The sequence below is a fragment of the Coenobita brevimanus genome, chromosome 39, assembly GCF_032717465.1.
Source record: "Coenobita brevimanus isolate Jiangsu-jjx chromosome 39, ASM3271746v2, whole genome shotgun sequence".
In the NCBI taxonomy this organism is placed as follows: domain Eukaryota; kingdom Metazoa; phylum Arthropoda; class Malacostraca; order Decapoda; family Coenobitidae; genus Coenobita; species Coenobita brevimanus.
Window position 1 is genome coordinate 3,073,448 of NC_136992.1, and position 22,564 is coordinate 3,096,011.

At 43.1% G+C, this 22,564-nt stretch overlaps 1 protein-coding gene across 1 annotated transcript in view; it reads right to left on the reverse strand.

The window, feature by feature from the left end:
• Nucleotides 1-22,564, reverse strand: part of qless (decaprenyl diphosphate synthase subunit 1 qless) — a 183,569-nt gene that overhangs the window by 69,949 nt on the left and 91,056 nt on the right. Inside the window, exon 4 of the mRNA XM_080270026.1 lies at nucleotides 7,834-7,848. Within this exon, the coding sequence (XP_080126152.1) occupies nucleotides 7,834-7,848 (15 nt within the window). The remainder of the gene's footprint in view (nucleotides 1-7,833; nucleotides 7,849-22,564) is intronic.

Below are 22,564 nucleotides of genomic sequence, written 5' to 3' on the forward strand. Positions count from 1 at the left end.
TGTGGACGAGGGAAGAATACCACAGGCAGGTGTGGAAAGATGGAAGAGCGCAGTTCAGATGTGACAGGAAAGAGGAAGCGAGTAAAGTACGTATCTGAGGCAGGACAAATATAAAAAGAAAAGATAAAAAGAGAGAGAGAGTGATGCAAGAGAAATGTATGAGAGTATGAAAGGTATAGAAAGTACCAGAGAAATGGTGGAAAGGCATAAAGAAAAGAAAGTGTAGGGTAGATATGCGAGGCAGGGCAGGAAAAAAAAAAAAAAAAAAGAGAGCAGGAAAGATATGGAGAACAATGTAAATGTGCTGGACAGGTACAGACAGAGAGAGGAGGACGTAAAAAAAATAAATAAATAAATAAAATAGAAATGCAAAAGTTAGGCCGGGCATGTAGGAAGGTGTGGATGAGAGAACAGCGCAGGGACGGGACGGAAAAGAAACAGAAGAATGTAGGACAGGTGCATGAGGCAGGACAGGAGTGGAAGAAAAGGGGAATGATGTGGATGAGATGAGGAAAATACTAGAGAGATATGTATGTGAGGTGGAGATGGAGACACCGTATGAGAGGAAGGCCAGGGCAGGACATGTGTGAAAGAGGGGAGGAGAGGGTAGGGCAGATGCTGTGTGAGAGAGAGAGCAATCAGAGAACAAGTACAGACAGTGAAAGGCGTGAGTGAGAGGAGAGGCGTGCGGGACAGGTGTGCGGGGTGGAGTGACAGAGCGGAAGGACAGGGCAGGGCAAGGTCGTGCAAGGATGCAGGATGAACTACAAAAAAAGAGACACGTTACCAGTTATTACATCATTAGGAGAGATATTAATGACAACCTCACAAACACCAGATGCTCTAACAACAACAACAACAACAACAACAACAGTAACAACTAGAGAAAATTCAGAAAGTGCATACCTCCACCAATTAAAAAAAAAAATACTGCTATAATTCCTTTTTCCAACCAAATCAATACTTTTATCGTATCACAGTCAGTCAATTAATCACACGATCATAGTCTACCCTGTTACTGACTCTCGGGGAACGCATAGGGTCGCGAAAGCCTAGGAATTCTTTTATTTATTCCTGTATCCGGATCCACGTACACCCCAATAATCAAATCAACTCTTCCTTCACCAGCTGCCCACCTGTCCACCACCAGATTTCACTGAATCTTAGTTACTTTTTGAGGTATATATCTTGTGCACAACAGACTCACAGACAGAAATTCAGTCACGGACGTGTACATAACCTCCTCCAGTATCGTTGGCGGAAGTAACAACAACAACAACAACAACAACAAGTACGGCTGAATAAAAATAGCAAGAACAACTAAAACAGAAGTACTATACCAATAGACAGAATTTGTGGAGCTGCAATGGCCCGGTGGTGAGAGTTCTCGTCTGACGATGTGCGTGGCCAGACTCATGTGTTCGAAACCCAGGCTGTGGTAAACAAACTAAGGAGGAAGCTGGTAGTGTGTCCTTGCATATGGTTTAACATTTTTCTTCCTATCATGCTGAGTTGGACATACGCTACATCATATCTACTTTCACATAAATCACCATTCTTACACGTGTCCCATTCACATTCGTACATCGCCAGCACTGGGAAGGGTTAATTCCGGCTATCACTCTCCCTCCGACGAAAAGATCCAGTCCTACAGTGAACGCCATATTGTCTGCCACAGTTACAGTGACAGAGATTGTGTTTACGGTGAAGATTCAAAGTTTCGGCTCGGCGTGAACTCCCTTTGGTGTGTGGGACTAATTCCACCCTTTATATATGACAAAAACAAAAACAAAACAGCAATGACAATACTAAAGGAAATGTCAGCAAAAGCCGAACTAAAGAAAATTGCACAGGAGAGAGAGAGAGAGAGAGAGAGAGAGAGAGAGAGAGAGAGAGAGAGAGAGAGAGACGGATGAGTTCACTTACAATAACACCAATATCCTTCCCACTCTCTAATTGGCCATAACAAGCTAATTAGGCCTCATTAACCCCTTCACTATCATTCACGTATTTAGCATTTCATTCTAGCTGCCGACGGACGATTATATTCAGGTAAATGATCTCTCACACACACACACACACACACACACACTATATATATATATATATATATATATATATATATATCCAGGGGCAGGATCCCACTGCTACCTGGCGCGTCCCCGGGTGGCGGATAGGGGAAAGTCTAGCAGATATATGAGGTACCGTCATAGACGGCGCTAATCGTGGGACCCGCTATAGATGTACAGGACTCCACCAAATATACTGAATAAGGTGGCAAAAAAAAACTACATCTCACCAAAAACTATGTGGCAGGGAGGTGAGATTATTTGCCACAACCCTCTCAACCAAACATGAATTCTACTGTTAATGATTTCACGGGCGTTCCTGATGGATCATCGTCTACTAAATGTCCAACCGCACCAACCCCTGTGCTTACGGGCAGTGTGCCAGTGAACGTGAGTAGGCACTGTCCTGGCAAATCAGAGACCGGGACATTAAACAAACTGAAATCCACGAAGAGATTCACATGCAACATAAGAAGCCTTGCAGAAGATTACAACTTGATAACTTAACGGCTGAATTAGAAAACATTAGCTGGGATATTGCAGGTGTGAGTGAGATCCGCAAAAAAGAAGAAAAATTAATTCAGCTCCAAGACAGCAACCACAATTTTTACTAGAGAGGAAGGCAAAATGAAAGAGTTAGTGGTGTAGGATTTCTAATTAAGAGAAATTCTGCAGAGAACACTGTTAAGTTTAGCGGTGTATCTGACACAGTAGCATGGAGTGTGATTAGACAAGGCAAAAGATACATTCTGAAAGTAATACAAATATATGCATCGACTTCTCAATGCTCAGATGTAGAAATGGAAACATGCTGTGACATCTCCCAGATTATGGAAGAAGACCAGATATATTATACTCAAGGGAGACTTCAATGCAAAAGCTGGTAAATCGAAAAATGGAGAGGCATGTACGAGAAAATTCGGACTGCGAGAAAGGAATGACAGAGGTGAAATGGTGGTAAATTTGCTGAAATATATAACCTGAGAATAACGAACACATTCTCTTACAATACAACGGGGAGAAAATGGACCTAGAGATGTCCAAATGGAGAAACAAAGCATGAAATTTCCTTCAATATAACAAATAAGAATAACACGACCATAAATGTCACACTTATCAACAAAATAAATATAGGAAGTGACCACAGAATGATGAGTTGCACAGCCAGATTCAATTTTAGAAGCGAAAGAAAGAAGCTGATTAAAAACAGATATGCCCAAAAAAAGTAAACAAAAACAAAGCAGCCTTTCAGTTAGAAATAACGAACAGATTCCAGGCTCTAAGTTATGCTGAGCGTGGCATTGATGAGCTGAATGATAGACTAACAAAACTGCTAAGAAAATCAGCGTAGGTAGTAGGGAAAGCTAATACAACCACAGCCAACAAGTATTCAATAATGACCCTCTAGCTCATGAAAAGAAGAAAGGAGATAAAAGTAAAGGCAAAGAAAGATGGAAGAGTGGAATTAAATAATCTTATCAACAAGAGACAGAGAGACGAAAAAAGGGAGAGAAACATGGATCAGGTCAAAGAAACCATCAAAAAAAGGAAAAACTCTAAAACAGGTCCGAAATAAAATGGCACTAGGAAAACAACAAATTTTATCAGTGAAATGTCAAAGGGGCCCCATATGTCAGGATTACGTGGCCTTTATCTTTTTGTAACAGAGAGAGAGGGTTTATTATCTTGTCTGGTCGATTGGAGAGACCCAGGAGGAGAGGGAGAATAAATGTTGGCGTTGTAGGGGAAGGTCAGGGTAGGCCGTCTCTGTCCCGTCATCCTCTTCGTATCGTAAGTGAAGGAAAGGTGATGAATGGGCAGATTGGCGTCGATGGAGTTTTATTGTGAGACAGTTGCCTGATGGAAGAGTTAGAGAGCTTGACGTGACCCTTGTATTGTCAGGGGCAGTTTGTGCTTGCTGCCGCCTTCATACTCTCTCTCTAGCTTCTACTCTACTTGTCCTTCCTTCTTCCCTGGCTGTCTCTGGTTCTCTCTCTCCTACTCCACCTCCCTATATCTCCCTAGGGATCTCTCTGGTCCTCTGGATCTCCTACGTCTGGTTTTGTGACTTATATCCCCCTCTGACTTCAGGCTAAAGGTGTGTGTGTGTGTGTGTGTGTGTGTGTGTGTGTGTGTGTGTGTGTGTGTGTGTGTGTGTGTGTGTGTGTGTGTGTGTGTGTGTGTGTGTGTGTGTGTGTGTGTGTGTGTGTGTGTGTGTGTGTGTGTGTGTGTGTGTGTGTGTGTGTGTGTGTGTGTGTGTCATTCACGTTTCCGGCACCTGATCAGAGGTGTTTGGCATACTTGAGTGTCTGGCTACGGGAAGGTATATCTAACATCTTCCTGGAGAACTCACACATAACTACCTGTCTTATATATTGTTACATGTTAACAACTGATACATAATAATGAATGCTTACACCTATTTTAACATATCTATAGAAAGACAAAAACGGTGAAGTCATTAAATGCAGAGACAGGATGGTGAAGGGAGATGAAGAATTTTACAAAGAACATTATGCATCAAAGACAACAGTATCAATAGCTAACTTTTCCGCTGACACAAGTGAAATACCTGAGGCAACACCAGACCAGGTAAACGCATCTCTTAAAAGTAGGAAAAATGGGATAGCCCTAGGAGAACATGGAATAGTAGCAGACTTACTGTCGGATGCAGGAGCAGAAGTACAAAGCAGACTCGCCTACCTAGTTACTCAGTGTATAAAGAAGAAAATTCCCAAAATATGGTGTAATGTTATAGTTATTTTGCTTTACAAAAAAAGGCGACTCAAAAGATCTTAGTAACTATCGACCCATTAGCTTATAAGCAGCTATTTACAAACTCTTCACTAAAGTCCTTACGAAAAGAATACCAACAAATCTGGAAGAAAATCAACCTCGCGAACAGGCAGGATTCCGGAGACGGTATTCGACTACTGACCATCTCTACACAGGGAATCAACTAACTGAGAAAACTACAGAATATTATAAAACTACTGTGCTTAGGTTTTGTTGATTACGAAACGGCTTTGGACTCAATGGAGCACACACCAATTATAAATTTAAGCTGTAAATAAGAACACTGTAAAACTGCTCGTAAGCTTAATACAGTTAAATTACAAAAAGACTCGGAAAAACTTATGATTGAGAAGAAGGGCGTGCGTCAGGGACATACAATTTCACCAAAATTATTTACAGCATCCCTAGAATGCACTTTCTGAAAGGTGGACTGGGAGAACAAAGGAGTAAATATGGACAGAGAAAACCTAAACTATTTAACATTGACAGATGACACTGTCCTAATCTCAGAAACAGCAGAGACATTGCAGGAAATGTTAAATGACCTAAAATAGAAAAATTCTCAAAAGCCAAAGTAATGTTTAATCCAAATACACCAAAAAACGTCATCAGAATAAGCGATGAAATTCTTGAACAAGTCGAGGAGTACAATTACCTGGGGCAAATACTAAAACTAAAGAAAGACCATGATAGCGAAATAAAAAGACGCACTACAATTGGATGGAAAGCTTTCGGTAAACATAGAGACATCATGAGAAGTAACTTGCCAATATGTGTGAAACGAAAAATATATAACGAATGTACTGTACAGTCCCAGCCATGACGTACGGTTAGGAGATCTGGAAACTGACAAAATCGATGGAAAATCAACTAATCTGTTCTCAAAGGGCAGTGGAAAGGTCGATGTTGATAACATCTTTAAGAGACAGAAAAAGATCAATTTGGGTGAAAGAGCAGACTAAAGTCAAAAACATTGTAGAAGTTGTAAAAGAACAGAAATGGAGGTGAGCATTTCATGTGGCAAGAGTAAAGGATAACCGATGGAGCAAAAAGCTGGCTGTCTGGACTCCAAGAGATTGTAAGCATAGAAGAAAAAGGCCAGACAGGAGGAGGGATGAGACAGAGAAGTTTACAGGCAAAACGTGGCAGAGATTGGCTCAGTAAAGGAATTCGTGGCAAAGGATGGGGGAGGGCTTTGTTCAGCAGTGGACTTGCAATGGCTGGTGATGATATAATATTTAAGTATACATACATACATACATATATATATATATATATATATATATATATATATATATATATATATATATATATATATATATAGTATGCTTGCACCCAGTCGGCTTGTTCAGGCCGATTACACTTGGTTCACAGACTACACACACATCCAAAGCCACTCCAACTCTACAATTACACTTACAAGCACTTCTCACCCTACATGAAATCTCTACTAGACAGCCTAAGCCACTTGGTAGAGATACATTGGCTGTATCGTCCCCACTTCGGTCCTGAAGTGGACACACAAACGGCTGATGAGATGAAATGATGCATATATATATATATATATATATATATATATATATATATATATATATATATAGAGAGAGAGAGAGAGAGAGAGAGAGAGAGAGAGAGAGAGAGAGAGATGCTAGAGGTTAGTCAGCAACAAAATATGAATCACATACATAAGAAAATCCGGAAGTATGATGAAAATAAAACTCTAATGAAGAGGTGTAAGGAAGCCGACGACAATGCTGGCTTACGAATCCAGCGACGAGGGAGACAGGAATGATGGAGGGACGTGTGTGGCTGTTTGTACTGTACATGGGTTGGGTGGGCTGGGTGGAGGCATGGGTGTGAGTCATGTAAGTAGGGCCTTACTGGGAACATTAACGCCTAAGTGGGTCCCTCTGTTACACAACCCATTCACTCTCAGGATGTCTCTACTTCACTCTTCCTACGTCCACACGAGTGATTAACGTTGCTAGCTACGTTGGTGTCGACCCGTTAGCGTCAAGGTTGGAACGGTGGTGCGGGAGTCTAAAGCAACTCCCGAGTCCATCTACCTGTTATGGTCTGGCAGGCAAATGGAGTATGTAAGGTAACACTAAGGGGAGAAAACTAAGGCAACCTGGATTATTTTTATATCCCGCTTAATAGAACACTATACGAACAGACGACAAAGTTATCCAAGAACTGGCATGAAACGAGGATAGCACACACCGTCCTTAAAATTAATAGCAAATTATGTGGGTTCACTGACATCAGTACTAATGAAGTCCATGCTACAACACAGGCTACGATAAAAGGAGAACATCATTAAGGAGATGAAGCAGAGGAGAAGAATGGAGGGGAGGAGCCACAAAAAGAAATGACCGTGTTTTCCCACCCTCCTCTACCCCTGCCTCGCCTCACACCCTCCCCCACACGTCAAACACTGAGCCAAACATCATCATTCAACCAAAACATTTATATTCCCAAGGATTAAGAAGGGTGATAAAACTGTCAGTATGTGATCTTGTTATGCATTCTAGTTTTTATTTCCCAGATCAAAGTTCTATTATCTGTTGTTGTTAATTTCCTACACTAAGCAGTCCATTGGTGTTCAGTTCAATCATCTTTCTTATCTCATACCTGACCTAAAACACGGTATCATCGGCCATAGGTTATACTGCTTGTCTCATGAGGAAAAATTGAGTCATGTCGTTCACCTCCAGTACACACCTGCCTACCATGTCACCTCCACTACACACCTGCCTATCACGTCACCTCCACTACACACCTGCCTATCACGTCACCTCCACTACACACCTGTATATCACGTCACCTCCACTACACCTGCATATCACGTCACCTCCACTACACACCTGCATATCACGTCACCTCCACTACACACCTACATATCACGTCACCTCCACTACACACCTGCATATCACAACACCTCCACTACATACCTGCATATCACAACACCTCCACTACACACCTGCATATCACGTCACCTCCACTACACACCTGCATATCACGTCACCTCCACTACACACCTGCATATCACGTCACCTCCACTACACACCTGCATATCACGTCACCTCCACTACACACCTGCCTATCACGTCACTTCCACTACACACCTGCATATCACGTCACTTCCACTACACACCTGCATATCACGTCACCTCCACTACACACCTGCATATCACGTCACTTCCACTACACACCTGCACATCACGTCACCTCCACTACACACCTGCAAATCACGTCACCTCCACTACACACCTGCATATCACGTCACCTCTACTACAAACCTGCATATCACGTCACTTCCACTACACACCTGCATATCACGTCACTTCCACTACACACCTGCCAATCACGTCACAGCCACTACAAACCTGCATATCACGTCACCTCCGCTACACACCTGCCAATCACGTCACCTCCACTACACACCTGCATATCACGTCACCCCCACCACACCTGCATATCACGTCACCTCCACTACACACCTGCATATCACGTCACCTCCACTACACACCTGCCAATCACGTCACCTCCACTACACCTCACATTCTCTCTGACCATCCCCGACACCCCCACGACAATAATCAGAGAGAGAGAGAGAGAGAGAGAGAGAGAGAGACAGCTTTCCCCCCCCCGTTCCGAGTAATGAAAGGGCACTCACTAACTGGAAGCGAGTGTGTCGAGTCCCGGATGCAAACAATGACCTGAGAAGGATGACGTCATTACCCCTGTGACGTCATTACTCTTGTGACGTCATATGGTGGATAAGCAGAAAGTGATAGATATTGTAGACAGACAGATTGATAAACAGACAGACAGAGATTGATGGATATACAGATAGCCAGTTAAATAGATAAAGATAGATTTATAGAGAAGTTCAGACACACAGACAGTTAAATACGTGCATACAGAGAGAGAGAGAGAGACAGACAGAGACAGACAGACAGACAGACAGACAGACAGAGACAGAGACAGAGAGGATGGAAGAAGTGAAAAGCGATGTGGAGGAAAGAACAGAGAAATAGGAGGAGGAGAAGCGGAATGAGGTTAATAAGAGGTGGGGAGATACTGGCAGAAAAAGCGGTGGAGAAATATAAGAAGTAAAGCTGGGTGAGGAATGGGGGTGGAGTGGAAGGGGGGGAATGGAGGGGGTGGAGTGGAAGGGGGGAATGGAAGGGGTGGAGTGGAAGGGGTGGAGTGGAAGGGGAGAATGGAGTGGGGTGGAATGGAAGGGGGAAATGGAGGGGGTGGAGTGGAAGGGGAGAATGGAGTGAGGTGGAATGAAAGGGCTGGAGTGGAAGGGGGGAATGGAGTGGGGGTGGATGAAAGGGGTGGAGTGGAAGGGGGGAATGGAGTGGGGGTGGAATGGAGGGGGTGGAGTGGAAGGGAGGGAATGGAGGGGGTGGAGTGGAAGGGGGGAGTGGAGTGGGGTGGAATGGAAGGGGTGGAGTGGAAGGGGGGTGGAATGGAGGGGGTGTGGGGGGGTCCAGGTCAGCAAGAGAAGGATCGAAGCCAATGTCAATCCTTCCCAGAACAACTTTCACTGCTTAGGTAAGAGGGACGCATCCCACACACCACGCTGGAAGAGGTGAACGAGGGGGGGGAGGGGGAGGCTGAATTCCTGTTTCTGCCTCTATTCCACACGCAGGGGTGATGCAGCAGGATCCTTCGCGTGGTGGCACTGATATAACCCACCGTGTCAACTGCCTGGTAATATAAACGCCCTTCAGGTACGTCCCTATCCACTGGCAGGAGGATGGTGAACTGAAGGAGAATGGAAGCCCCAACCCGCAGTCCACTGGGTCCACGTTTACATAATCATCATCATCATCATCATCATCATCATCATCATCATAATAATAATGATGAAAATAACTAGTAAAACAACAACAATACTACTGCCACTACTACTACTACTATTGCTACTACTGCTACTACTACTACTACTACATGAGAGGCGCTCCATACCCACGCCACTAGACTTATAATGCAGGCGACTTAAGGTGGTTAGAGGAAGTGCCCGTTGTCTGGAGGGCCGCTAGTTCGATCTCTAGTTGCGACATTCTTCCTACTTGAATTACTTAAAAAAATAAAATACTGATCATTCGCCAGACCCACCGATGTAAAAAATAACTAAATAACTAAATCACCCTCGCTACCACCATCACACACGCGGCCTGAATGAGACAGCCCTGCCTTGTATTTACTATGCATGGTGGGTATTGGTGAAGAAGTGGTGGTATGTGAAGGTGTGTGACGCGTAGGAGGACTCTCTCTCTCTCTCTCTCTCTCTCTCTCCAGCAGTGTTCCCATCACAACCTAAATAAGAAGCTGAATCATCCGGTAGTAAAAAAATATATATATATTTCTACAGAAACTAATACAACAGAAATCCCCTCTGCGAATAAATCCACTTTGGGAGAGACTGAAGTGGAGGGATTACACAGCCTCACCAGCCCCTTCACTACAACACACCCTCCCCCTACACAGTGTATAATCGTCCTGAAGTGGCAAAGACAAAAGGAAAAATGTTAGTGTAATGAAGGAGTTATGCTATAAACTATAATGAGGTCTTTTGTGGAGAGATGTAGTAGTAGTAGTAGTAGTAATAGTAGTAGTAGTAGTAGTAGTAGTGGTAGTAGTAGTAATAGTAGTAGTAGTAGTAGTTATTGTTGCTGTTACTGCTGTTGCTGTTGTTTTGTAGGGGTCCACCATCCTCCTTTCGGGGGATAAGGAGGGAGGTGAGGGATGTTTGGAGACAGGGTAGGGGAGCTATTCAGTACTATTGGTGCCACTACGTGAAGGCATCCCTCTCCAGAAGCAGCGTTAGCAAAAAGTATAAAGTAAATAAAGAAAATATAAGCCAACAATAATAATAATAATAATAATAATAATAATAATAATAATATTAATAATAATAATAATGAGAATGAAAATAATAATAGTAAAAACAACAATACTACTACTACTACCACTACTTCTACTACTACTACTATAAATAATAATAATAATAATAATAATAACAATAATAATAATAATAACTAAATAAACCAAAATGAAATAAAATAAAAGATACAGATAATTAAATAAATAAATGGGTAAAGAGTTTAACCCACACAGCAAGACGAGATATTACTGATCTCTGGCAACAAAATGGCGGCCGTGTCCTTTCTGACCCCAAACCACACCCCAGCCGCCTGACCTCACTTGACCTCAGGGATCCAGTAATTTCCTTTATCTTTTTCTTTTTACTAAGCTCTTTTCTCCAGGGATTTCTCTTGTTTTATTTTCTTTACGTAAGGAGGGGAAACTCTTCAAGCTTTACTACCCTAATTTTAGTCTCAGAGAAAAGATACCATAGTCACACCTAATAAAACAGCCAGCCACGAAAGGACTGATATGCCTGTTGCTCTGTGCTTTCCTTTGTACTCCTTTGTCTTCCTCTGTACTCCTTTGCATTCCTTTGTACTCATTACTAATCTTCAATCATGTGCTTAGTTAACATATTCAGGCCGAAGACGTAATTTTTGTATTATTCTATATACAGACAATTTTTTTTTTAGCCTGGAAGATTATTATTATTATTATTATTATTATTATTATTATTATTATTATTTTTTTTTTTTTGAGTTGGGGGGGGTTCGATACAGTCTAGGTTAAAAATTTTACTAATAAAGGTTTCTCTTGAACTGAAAAAATTAAATCGTCTAGCAGAGGCATGAATGAAACATAATAAAGACGTGTGTGTGTGTGTGTGTGTGTGTGTGTGTGTGTGTGTGTGTGTGTGTGTGTGTGTGTGTGTGTGTGAAAGGCTTAAGCTTCTTCACGTTAATTACAGACGATTTTATTCATCTGGAAAATACGAACACTAGCGGAGAAGTTAAAATAAAATATGTAACCCTTTCAGACCGACAAGCGAATCTCAAAGGTGGAAAAAATCGTCGGAAAAAAATCGTCAGGAGGAAGAAAGAGTAAGAGAGAAAAGAGGTCCTTGGGTGGGAGGGGTTGAGCAATTACTTGAGGTGAATTCTGAGAAGGATAGTTGTACTCGTAGTTATACCTATACACTTACACACACACCTCCCTCTCCCCCCTACACTCCCTCTATCCCCTACTACTTCCCTCGTCACCCCGCACCCCACGTTCAACACCCCTCACTCCTCTCCCTCCCCTCTCACAACCCCATCTCCCTCCTCCTCCTCATCATCACCATCACCCCTCTACACACTTCCCCCATCACCACCCCCTCCCCTCCTCTTCAACACCCCTTCCCCCCTTCTTGACCACACCTCTACCACTTCCCTCTCCTCTTCACCACACCCTCCCCTTCTCCCTCCCCCCATCCCTCCCCCTTCCCTTCACCACGGCTCCCCCCCTCCTTTACCGCCTCAACCTCCCCTCTTCCACCCCTTACCGTGCAAAGCTTACCTACAGCATACCTGTAATTACCAATATGGCAGGTAACCACAGAGCCGTGTACGTGAGTCTCTCTCTCTCTCTCTCTCTCTCTCTCTCTCTTTCTCTGAGTGAGTGAGTGAGTGAGTGAGTGTGTGTGTGTGTGTGTGTGTGTGTGTGTGTGTGTGTGTGTGTGTGTGTGTGTGTGTGTGTGTGTGTGTGCGTGCGTGCGTGCGTGCGTGCGTGCGTGAGAGAGAGAGAGAGAGAAAGAGAGTATAAAGGCGTGACGGAACAGTGTTTGTCACACTAATTAAAAAGAAAAAAAAAATTCCATCGCCTATAAGAAAGAGGCTAGAAGGAAGGAAGGAAGAAGGGAAGGAAGGAAGGAAGGAAGGAAAGAAGGAGGAAGGAAGGAAGGAAGGAAGGAAGAAGGGAAGGAAGGAAGGAAGGAAGGAAAGAAGGAGGAAGGAAGGAAGGAAGGAAGGAAGGAAAGAAGAAGAAGGAAGGAAGGGAGGAAGAAGAAGGAGGAAGGAAGGATGGAAAAGACTAGGGAAAGGAGAAAATAAATAAGGAAGGAAAGGAGACAGAGGGAAAGAAGGAGAGAAGAAGTGAAGAAAAGAAGGAGCACAGGACTGAAGGACGAGAGAGAAAGAAGAGAATGAGAAGGAGAGAGGGAACAGAATGAAGAAGGATATAAATGAATGAATGAACGTATGAATGAATGGGGGACTAGATGAATGAGGGAATTAAGAAAGAATGGAAGGAAAACTGAAATATTTTGGGATAAGAAAGAGAAGCAAAAATCAAAGAACGAAATAAAAGCAGAAAGGAAAATATAAAGACAAAGGAAAGAGGGACGGATTGAGAAGGAAGAGGAGGAGGGAAGAAGAAAAGAAGTACGGAAATAAGGAAGGAAAGGGCAAAGGTAAGGAAGGAAAACTAGAAAGGAAAAAGATGAAAGAAATAAAGGATGGGAAAGATGGAAGGAAGGAAATAAGAAGAAAGGAGAGAAGGAAGGAAGGAAATAAGAAGAAAGGAGAGAAGGAAGGAAGGAAATAAGAAGAAAGGAGAGAAGGAAGGAAGGAAAGAGAGACAGAAGAAGGGAAGGAGGGAAAGGGGTAGTGAAGGAAGGAAGAAAGGAAAGATTAGATAGTGTGAGGGAAGTGAGAAAGGCATGACTAAAGGCGAGTGAAAAGAATCATGAATTTTGGAAGAATGAATGAAAAAATATGAATGGAAAAAATACAAAGGCATTTATGAGAACAGGAATAACACACACACACACACACACACACACACACACACACACACACACACACACACACACGTCGATTGTAAGCTAAGCAGTTTTTCCTCATTTGCATAATTCGACTCGCGACTATGCCTTCCCTTATGCTACAGTCGTGTGTGTGTGTGTGTGTGTGTGTGTGTGTGTGTGTGTGTGTGTGTGTGTGTGTGAGAGAGAGAGAGAGAGAGAGAGAGAGAGCACGTTACATAATTTCTGTTTGACCGCAAGTTGAGAGAGAGTGTAGATTAAGAATTAATGTATTTTAAGAATGTCCAAACAAATATATAAGCACCGAATGCAAGTACGTATGTATGTATGTACGTATGTATGTATGTATGTATATGTATATATGTGTGTATGTACGTATGTGCGTATGTATGTTTGTATGCATTCTGAAACACAGGATGAAGTTCTGAAAATATTCTTCACTAACCTCTTAATGAGTAGAATCACTGCACGCTCTTTCCATTAAGATAAAGATTTTTTGTAATAGTACTCGATACTTCATTCTGAAATTATTTACCTCACACAAATCACGAAAAGTAATGGATTGTAATGTGACACTGTGGATTTGGTGGATTAGGATTATTTTGCACACACACACACACACACACACACACACACACACACACACACACACACACACACACAAAACCAACAAATCACACAGGTACACCATCCACTTCCCATCATTACCCACATCACCTGTCGTCCACCGCTTACTGAAGTACAGGTATTACATGTGCTATATTAGATGTACTCTCTCTCTCTCTATTTCCGGAGATGTTCAAGGAAAAGGAAAGTTAGAAAATAGGGTAGGTGGTAGGTAGGTAGGTAGGTAGGTAGATCAGAAATAGTAGATAAGAAGGCAGATGATCAAGAAATGGAGGTGAGGTAGGAAGGAAATACGGCAAAGCTGAAAGCAGAAAAAGAGAGAGGGAGAGAGAGAGAGAGAGAGAGAGAGAGAGAGAGCGTGTGTGGAAGAAAGGGAAAGTACAGTGCAAAGGGAAAGAAAAAAAAGAAGAAGGGTTAGGAAGGGAGGTAAGAGAGGAAAGAGGGAGGGAGGGAGAGAGGTAGGGATATAGGGAGAGAAGGAGGGTTGGAGGGATAGTAGGAAGAGAGGGAGGGAGGGAGGGAAATAGAAGGAAGGAAGGAAGGGAGGGAGGGAGAGAGAAGGTAGGGAGGTAAGGAGGTAAGAATGGCGGAACTAAGCACACTAACGGGACTCAAATCATCTAGCGTGCCTCATCAGCTCTCACGCTTCCTTCCTTCTTCCTTCATTCCTTCCTTCTTCCTTCATTCCTTCCTTCTTCCTTCATTCCTTCCTTCTTCCTTCCTTCATTCTCCCTTCCTTCACTCACCATTCCTTCCTTCTTGCTTCATTCCTTCTTCTTCCTTCATTCCTTCCTTCTTCCTTCATTCCTTCTTCTTCCTTCATTCTTTCTTCTTCATTCCTTCCTTCTTCCTTCATTCCTTCTGACATCGTTCACTCATCACTTTCCTTCTATCCCATCCACTAAGACCCAACCCTAATCCTTCCTTCCTTCATTCATTCCCTCTCCTCACTTTCACTCCTCCGCCTTTCTTCATTCACTCTCTTCCTCTCTTTCATCCTTCATTCAGTCTTCGCTCCTTCACTTTCATCCTTCCTCATGCACAGACACCTGCTTCCAGAGGGGACTTGGTCTGTGCATCCAGTACAGGTAAATTACGGTCTCTCTCTCTCTCTCTCTCTATCTATCTATCTATCCGCCTTTAACCTTTGCTGGCCCTGGTTCGCCTTTCTTCAGTAATGTTATCAAATGTTGGACAGAGAAAAAAAAACTGCAAGTAATCCAAGTGTCAGAAAAAAGGTGAATAAAAAATTACTGAAATAAAACCAGAAAGCAAAATGAATATAGAAACTTAAAAGTAAGTATATTTAACTTTATTATACAAACGAGGTAAGTCTATTGAAATTTATAAGGAACTAAGTGAGAGTCTATTTAGCTTTATTATTATTATTACTATTATTATTATTATTATTATTATTATTATTATTATTAGTTGTATTATTATTATTATTATTATTATTATTATTATTATTATTTCTTTATTCACTGGGTTGGTGTTAAGTGATCGCCTAGTTTCAAGCTCCAGAGGCCTGTGTGTGTGTGTGTGTGTGTGTGTGTGTGTGTGTTGCACCACCGGACGGCAGCTTCTTTCTCATCATGCCACCACTTGGGTACTGCTTGGCATAGGGAAATCTTACATTCTTTTTTTTTTTTGTCTGTGTACTTATGGAAAATTACTATAAATATAGTCAGTTTTTTTTCATCTGACGGAACAGGGCCACTCTTATAGCTTTAGTAGTAAGTCATAGCTGCATAAAATTCCACATGCTTTAGTTCTGACGCACGAGTCTCCTTGGTCACTAGTCAAATCAACCGTCCAGTCACACAGCACATGGCCGTAACCTAAGCTGAAAGAAAATGGTTCAAAGACATATAAAAACAAACTCACTAAAAACACAAGGCCTCATCCATCTCTAAAATATCTCCCTCTGATGGGTTCGAACCCCGGATATCAGCATTTCCAGGTGAGAGCTATAACCACTCGGCCACACACCCCACATACGGACAAAGTACCTCAAAAATAATAAATAATAATAATAATAAAAATAATAATTATAAAAATAATAATAATAATAATAATAATAATAATAATAATAATAATAAAATGATACTAAAATGTCCCCAATTTCCATTAAGCCAGGCATCTCCACTTTCCCTTGCCAATCCAAACATCCTGGTCTGTACTCTTTATTCTGGATTATAAGAGTCCTAATCAATCTATCTATCTATCTATCTGTCTATCTATGGTAAGACACCTTAATTCCAAAAGGGTGAGACTGTTAACAAATCGCCTCCATGTCACCCTTTCCTCCGCCATCACGCCGCCCTTCCTCCAACTCACCCCACTATTATCCATACACATTTCCACCCCTTCCCTCATCCTCAGTCTCCCTTCCCCTCTCTCCCCCTCCACAGTACGAACACACACACACACACACACACACACACACACACACACTCCTAGTCAGTCTCTCAGTCTTCATTCTAAAAACAAAATCAATGCCTTAAATACAGTACAGTATAGTGTACCGGTGTGAAAGACTCAGGGATTTCAACGCCGCTTCTAGATACCAATCCAACGTGAGAGAGAGAGAGAGAGAGAGAGAGAGAGAGAGTTCAACATCTTTTAGGCTGGGAGAGCATTAAAGTGATTTCAACACCGCTTTTAGATACCAATCCAAGGCATGAGGCGAAGTAAATGTTAGTGATTTCAACGCCTTTTTTAGATAGTAATCCAAGGCGGTAGGCACAGAGCACATTGCAGTGATTTCAACGCCACTTTTAGATACCAATCCAAACTTAAGAGTGGCTTTAGCCCCTTTAGCCTTATGTTTTTTTTTTCTATTTCAGTTCTGGTTGCCTATGGTCCAGTTTATTCACAGGCTCAAGAGACCAGCTGTGCCTCTTGTTTACCAATTCATTCCTGTATTTCACACATTACCTTCTTTACTTTGACCCTTTATTTTTGTGTTTAATTATTCTCTTCAGTTTATCAGGGATTTTTTAAGCTAGATGAATTAATATATGGCCTTCAGCAGCCCCATACCTACAAGGTGACTCTTCTCTAATTAATTAAAATCATCAGTTTCGTGGCAAAAAAAAAAAAAAAAATGAAAATGCAAAATAAGTCCATTGGCTGAAGGGGTTTGTTTTTTGAAAGGGGGGGGGATTTTTCCATCATTTCCTACTACTCCCAGACGATTTTTTCCAGCTTTGGAGAGACTTTTAGAGCTGGAAGGGTATATACAGAGCCTTCAGAAAGCCCTTCAATGTTATGGGACTCTTTACATGCTGAAAAAATCGTCCGAAAGTAGCACACACACAAAAATCGCACCATACTTAAAGTGTTCATGGTTCTGTGGCCCGTAATGTCGTGGGTCTTAGAAGGCTCCCTCGCAAATTCTTCCTTACTCATCTAGCACTCAGGCTCCTATGTCTCACTCTCAGCTGAATAAAATCGTCTGGAATTAGTGGCAATAAAATACGAGAAGATGCAACCATGAGTGTGCTAATTTACATCTTTAATATTATCTTCTCTATTATTTACATTATTTTACATCCATATCTATCTATCTATCTATCTACTGCCAGACGCCTTAATCCCGTAAGGGGTGGCCACAAACAAATCGCCTCCATGTCGCCCTGTCCCCCGCCATTTCACTGCCCTGCTCCCACCTCAAACCCTCCCTCTCTCATATACCTCTCCACTCCATCTCTCGATCTCATCCTTGGCCTCCTCCTCCCTCTGCCCCCCTCCACCTCACTCACATACACTCTCCTCGTCAGTCTCTCACTCTCCATCGATACTGTCCCCCCAAAATAATACAGTTCGTTCACTTTAACTTGGCGCAAATTTCCAACTCCTTGCTTCTTCTTTTTTTTTTTTTTTTTATGTAGTTTGGTGGGAGAATGAGACAATACTACGGCTCTAAATCCTACCCACAGCACTTCTTCGTGACTGGCATCATTTATTACAGTGTAGTGATATTACCATTAACCCCTTCTGCCCGACACACACACACACACACACACACACACACACACACACACACACACACGCACACACACACACACACACACACACACACACACACACACACACACACACACAATTTTATTACTGTCAAACCCCTCCAGCTCCAAAGCGTCCGCCTAAGCTGAATAAAATCGTCTGGGATTATCATAAATAGGTACGAAAGGTGTCATTATCCTGAAGAAATTAATGCCATATGAAAAAATGAATTTCCTTCTTCCTTCTCCTTCACAGTTCCTCCTTCACTTCCTCCCTGCCTCCATCCCTTCCTCTTTTCCTTCATTTCTTCCTTTTCTTCCTTCATCCCTTCCCTCCTACTTCTCTTTCCCCTCCCTTCCATCACTTCCTTCCTCTTTGCCTTCACTCCGTAATAACCCATCCACTCTTTCTTCCTTTAACTCCCTCCTTCTCTCTTGTCGTTTCTCATCCCTTTCTCTCCCTTTTCCCTCCCCCTTCCCCCCTTCTTCTTTCTCCCCTCTGTGCTTCCTCCCATCCCCCCTTCTTCTTTCTCCCCTCTGTGCTTCCTCCCATCCCCCCTTCTTCTTTCTCCCCTCTGTGCTTCCTCCCATCTCCCCTTCTTCTTTCTCCCCTCTCCCCTTCCTCCCTTCCTCCAACCACTCCCTCATCTCTCCCTTACAGACAGGACCCTCGCCAGGCTTATCTATCTTCATACTCCCTTTTTTGCCCCTAGCTTTCTCCTCCCTTAAAACACCCTCCCTCCCTTCACGCCATCCCTCCCTCCCTTTTCTCCCGACCTACAAACCCCATCCTTCCTTCCTCCTTCCCTTCCCTTACCCTTTCTCCTTCCCTTATCAGTCATACTCTATTCTCCTTCCTTCTTTATTTATCAGCCTCTTCCTACTTCCTTCCTTTTACCTTCCCTTCCCTTCCTTTCCTTTTCCTATCTCCTTCCCCCATCAATCCTACCCTTTTCTCTTTCCTTCTTTATCCATCAGCCTCTTCCCACTTCCTGCCCTTTCCCTTCCCTTCCCTTCCCTTCCCTTCCCTTCCTTTCCTTTCCTTCCCTCCCCACACATCTTCCCTACGTCATATCTTCCTACTTCCTTTTTTTGCCCACAACTTTCCCCATTCCTACAACACCCTCTCTCCTCCCCCTCTTCCCCTCCCTCTCTCATTATTCCTCCCTCCTCCCCCTCTTCCCCTCACTCCCTGACCCTCCCTCTCCTCCCCTAACTCCCTCATTATCCCTCCCTCCTTCCTTCTTCCCCTCACTCCCTGACCCTCCCTCCTCCCCTTCTTCCCCTCACTCCCTGACCTTCCCTCCTCCCCCTCACACCCTCATTATCCCTCCCTCCTTCCTTCTTCCCCTCACTCCCTGACCTTCCCTCCTCCCCTTCTTCTCCTCACTCCCTGACCCTTCCTCCTCCCCTTCTTCCCCTCACTCCCTGACCCTCTCTCCTCCCCTTCTTCCCCTCACTCCCTGACCCTCCCTCCTCCCCCTCACTCCCTCATTATCCCTCGCTCCCTCCCACACATCAAAGAGAAGGAGAAACGTGAGTGACTCTTGCTGCACTCATGGCCACAGTAGCAGCACAGAATCTAAATTTACCTACGGCAGTGTTTCAGCCTCACGCCTTACGCTGTGGCTTTTTAGGATGCGGGCTCTTCAAAAACAGCTATCGGTAATAATCATACGCAAATCACAAGCAAATCATAAGCTAATCATAAGCAAATCATAAGTAAATCATAAGCAAATCATAAGCTAATCACAAGCAAATCACAAGCAAATCACAAGCAAATCACAGGCAAATCACAAGCAAATCATAAGCAAATCACAAGCAAATCGCAAGCAAATAATATCGTATTACATCCAATCTAACTTAACTTTGACAGACTGATCCAGGCTTACCCCAGCAGACAAACTAACCTACCACAATAACCTAACCTAACTCTAACACACTAACCTAACTCTATCTAACCTAACTCTAACACACTACCCTAACTCTAACATTAACCTAACTCTAACATACTAGCCTAACTCTAACACACAAACCTAACTCTACCAAGCCTAACTCTAACACACTAACCTAATTCTAACACACTAACCTAACCTAGCCCCACCATACGAACATTACCTAGCCCTACCACACTAACCTAACCTACCCCACCACTGACACACTACCCCAACCACAACAAAAACTACAACCACCACCACCACCACAACTACAACCATTCATACATCTGTCACCATCACCACCACCACAATTACCACACAGTTACAAAGGAAGTGTTATAATTGGACATTCTTCTCTTGGCCTCTCTCTCTCTCTCTCTCTCTCTCTCTCTCTCTCTCATTTCCTCCACTCCCGCTTCCATCCTTACATTCTTTCTTCGTCTCTTCCTCTTCCTTTTCTTTCTTTCTTCTTTTTTCTCCTCTTACTTTCGTCTTTTCTTCCCTCCCTCTCCTTCTTCCCCTCCCAGTCTACCAAGTCTCCCCTCTTCCTTTTACTTCCTCCCTTCTTCCTTTCCTCTTCCACTTTCCTTCTAACTCTTTTCTTATTTTCATTCTGTTTCTTCATTTACTCCTTCCTTACCCTGTTCCTTACCTTCCCTTTACGTCTATTTCTCTCCCTTCCACTCGTTCCCTCTCCCCTCTCTTCCTCCTTCCATTCCCTTCATTCTTCCCCTTTTCCATTTCCCCTCCCCTTCTCCCTTTCCATAAACAATTCTTTCTTCTCCACTTTTGAATTTTCCTCCACCCTCCTTTCCTTCTCCTTCTCCTCCTTCCTTTTTCTTGTTTTTCTTATCCTTATCTCCCTTCTTCACCCCTCCCTTCCTCCTCCCTCTTCCCTTCCTCTAACCACTATCCTTCTTTCACCTCTCCCTTCCCTTCCCTTCCCTTCCAAACTCTTACTCTTTTCTTTTGCTCTTTCCTCTCCCCTCCCTATTCTTTTCCATTCCCCTCCAACCTTCTTTCCTCTCCAAAGTCCATTTCCCTCTACCTCTCTCTCCCTCCCTTCTGCTACTCCTCCCTCCACACCTTCCCTCTCCTCTCGCACTTCCCTCCCCGTCCTCCTCTCCCCCCACTTAGCCACCCTCCTCCTCTCCCTTCGTCCTTACTCCCCTCCTCGACTCCTCCCTCCCCTTCAAGGCCTATCCCCAATTGACGGGGTGGCCTATTAACAGAACTAACTACCGTCAAACACCCTCACTATTACTGAAACTGAAGCCACTGTTATTCCGATTTTTTTTTTTTTTTTTACTGCTAACAATTATCTTACATTTGCTGCTATGAACGTATCTGTGTATTTCATTCTGACCAAGACCCGGTACAATTCTTCATATGACAGAAATTCTAACAGTCAAAGGGGCCCATTAACGTCTGGGTTCGAATCCTGGTGCGAGCAGCTAATGTCACTCTACTCAGGTGTCCATCCACCCTTCATGGGTTGGTAGGTAAAATGAGTACCTGTGCTAACACCTAGGGGGGGTAACTGTGGTAACCTGGATAATACACTGGCCTTGTATCCCAGGATATTGGGTGAAAAGCCCGCCACAGACTCAAAGGCCTATGTCACGGAGATAAGCACCGAGGCATATGGCGACTGTCCCACTTTTACATTAATCTATTTATCTATCTATATCTATATCAATATCTATATCTATCTATCTATTTATCTATCTATCTATCAAGAGAGAGAGAGAGAGAGAGATACAGAGACATATAAATAGACTGAAACACAGATGGACAGAGATATATACTGTATATATATATATATATATATATATATATATATATATATATAGATAGATAGATAGATAGATAGATAGATAGATAGATAAAACAGTTAACAAGAAACAGAAACTAGGAAAAAAAAAAAAAAAAAAAGAGGCATTACCCAACAACCGCTACAACTACTACTAATATATTCACGGGACGCCTCACCTCGAAACAATCATCATTACACAAGAGCCACACCGCCTCCCCCGCAGACACCCGGCCAGACACACCAGTAGGAGTGACCCTGAGCTGGGATGAATGAAACTAGAAGGACTCCCCCCTTAGGCTAGTGGACCCGCCCGCCCTCCCCCACCATTCCCCTCCTTCCCTCACGCCCTCCAAACTTTCTCTTCGTCTGTCTCTCTCTCTCTCTCTCTCTCTCTCTCTCTCTCTCTCTCTCTCTCTCTCTCACATTACCATTTAAGGGTAGGTGACCAGGCTAAACCCTTTGTGGGACTAAATGGCAGAAAAAACGTCGCCTCTTAGCAACTCAAATTGATGCGTACATGACCTTCACCCCTAAAGGCGCCTCAGACCACTAGACCACCAGGCATCTCTAATTAATATAAACAACTTTCATCTTCCACTGTAAACACAATAAAAAAGGAG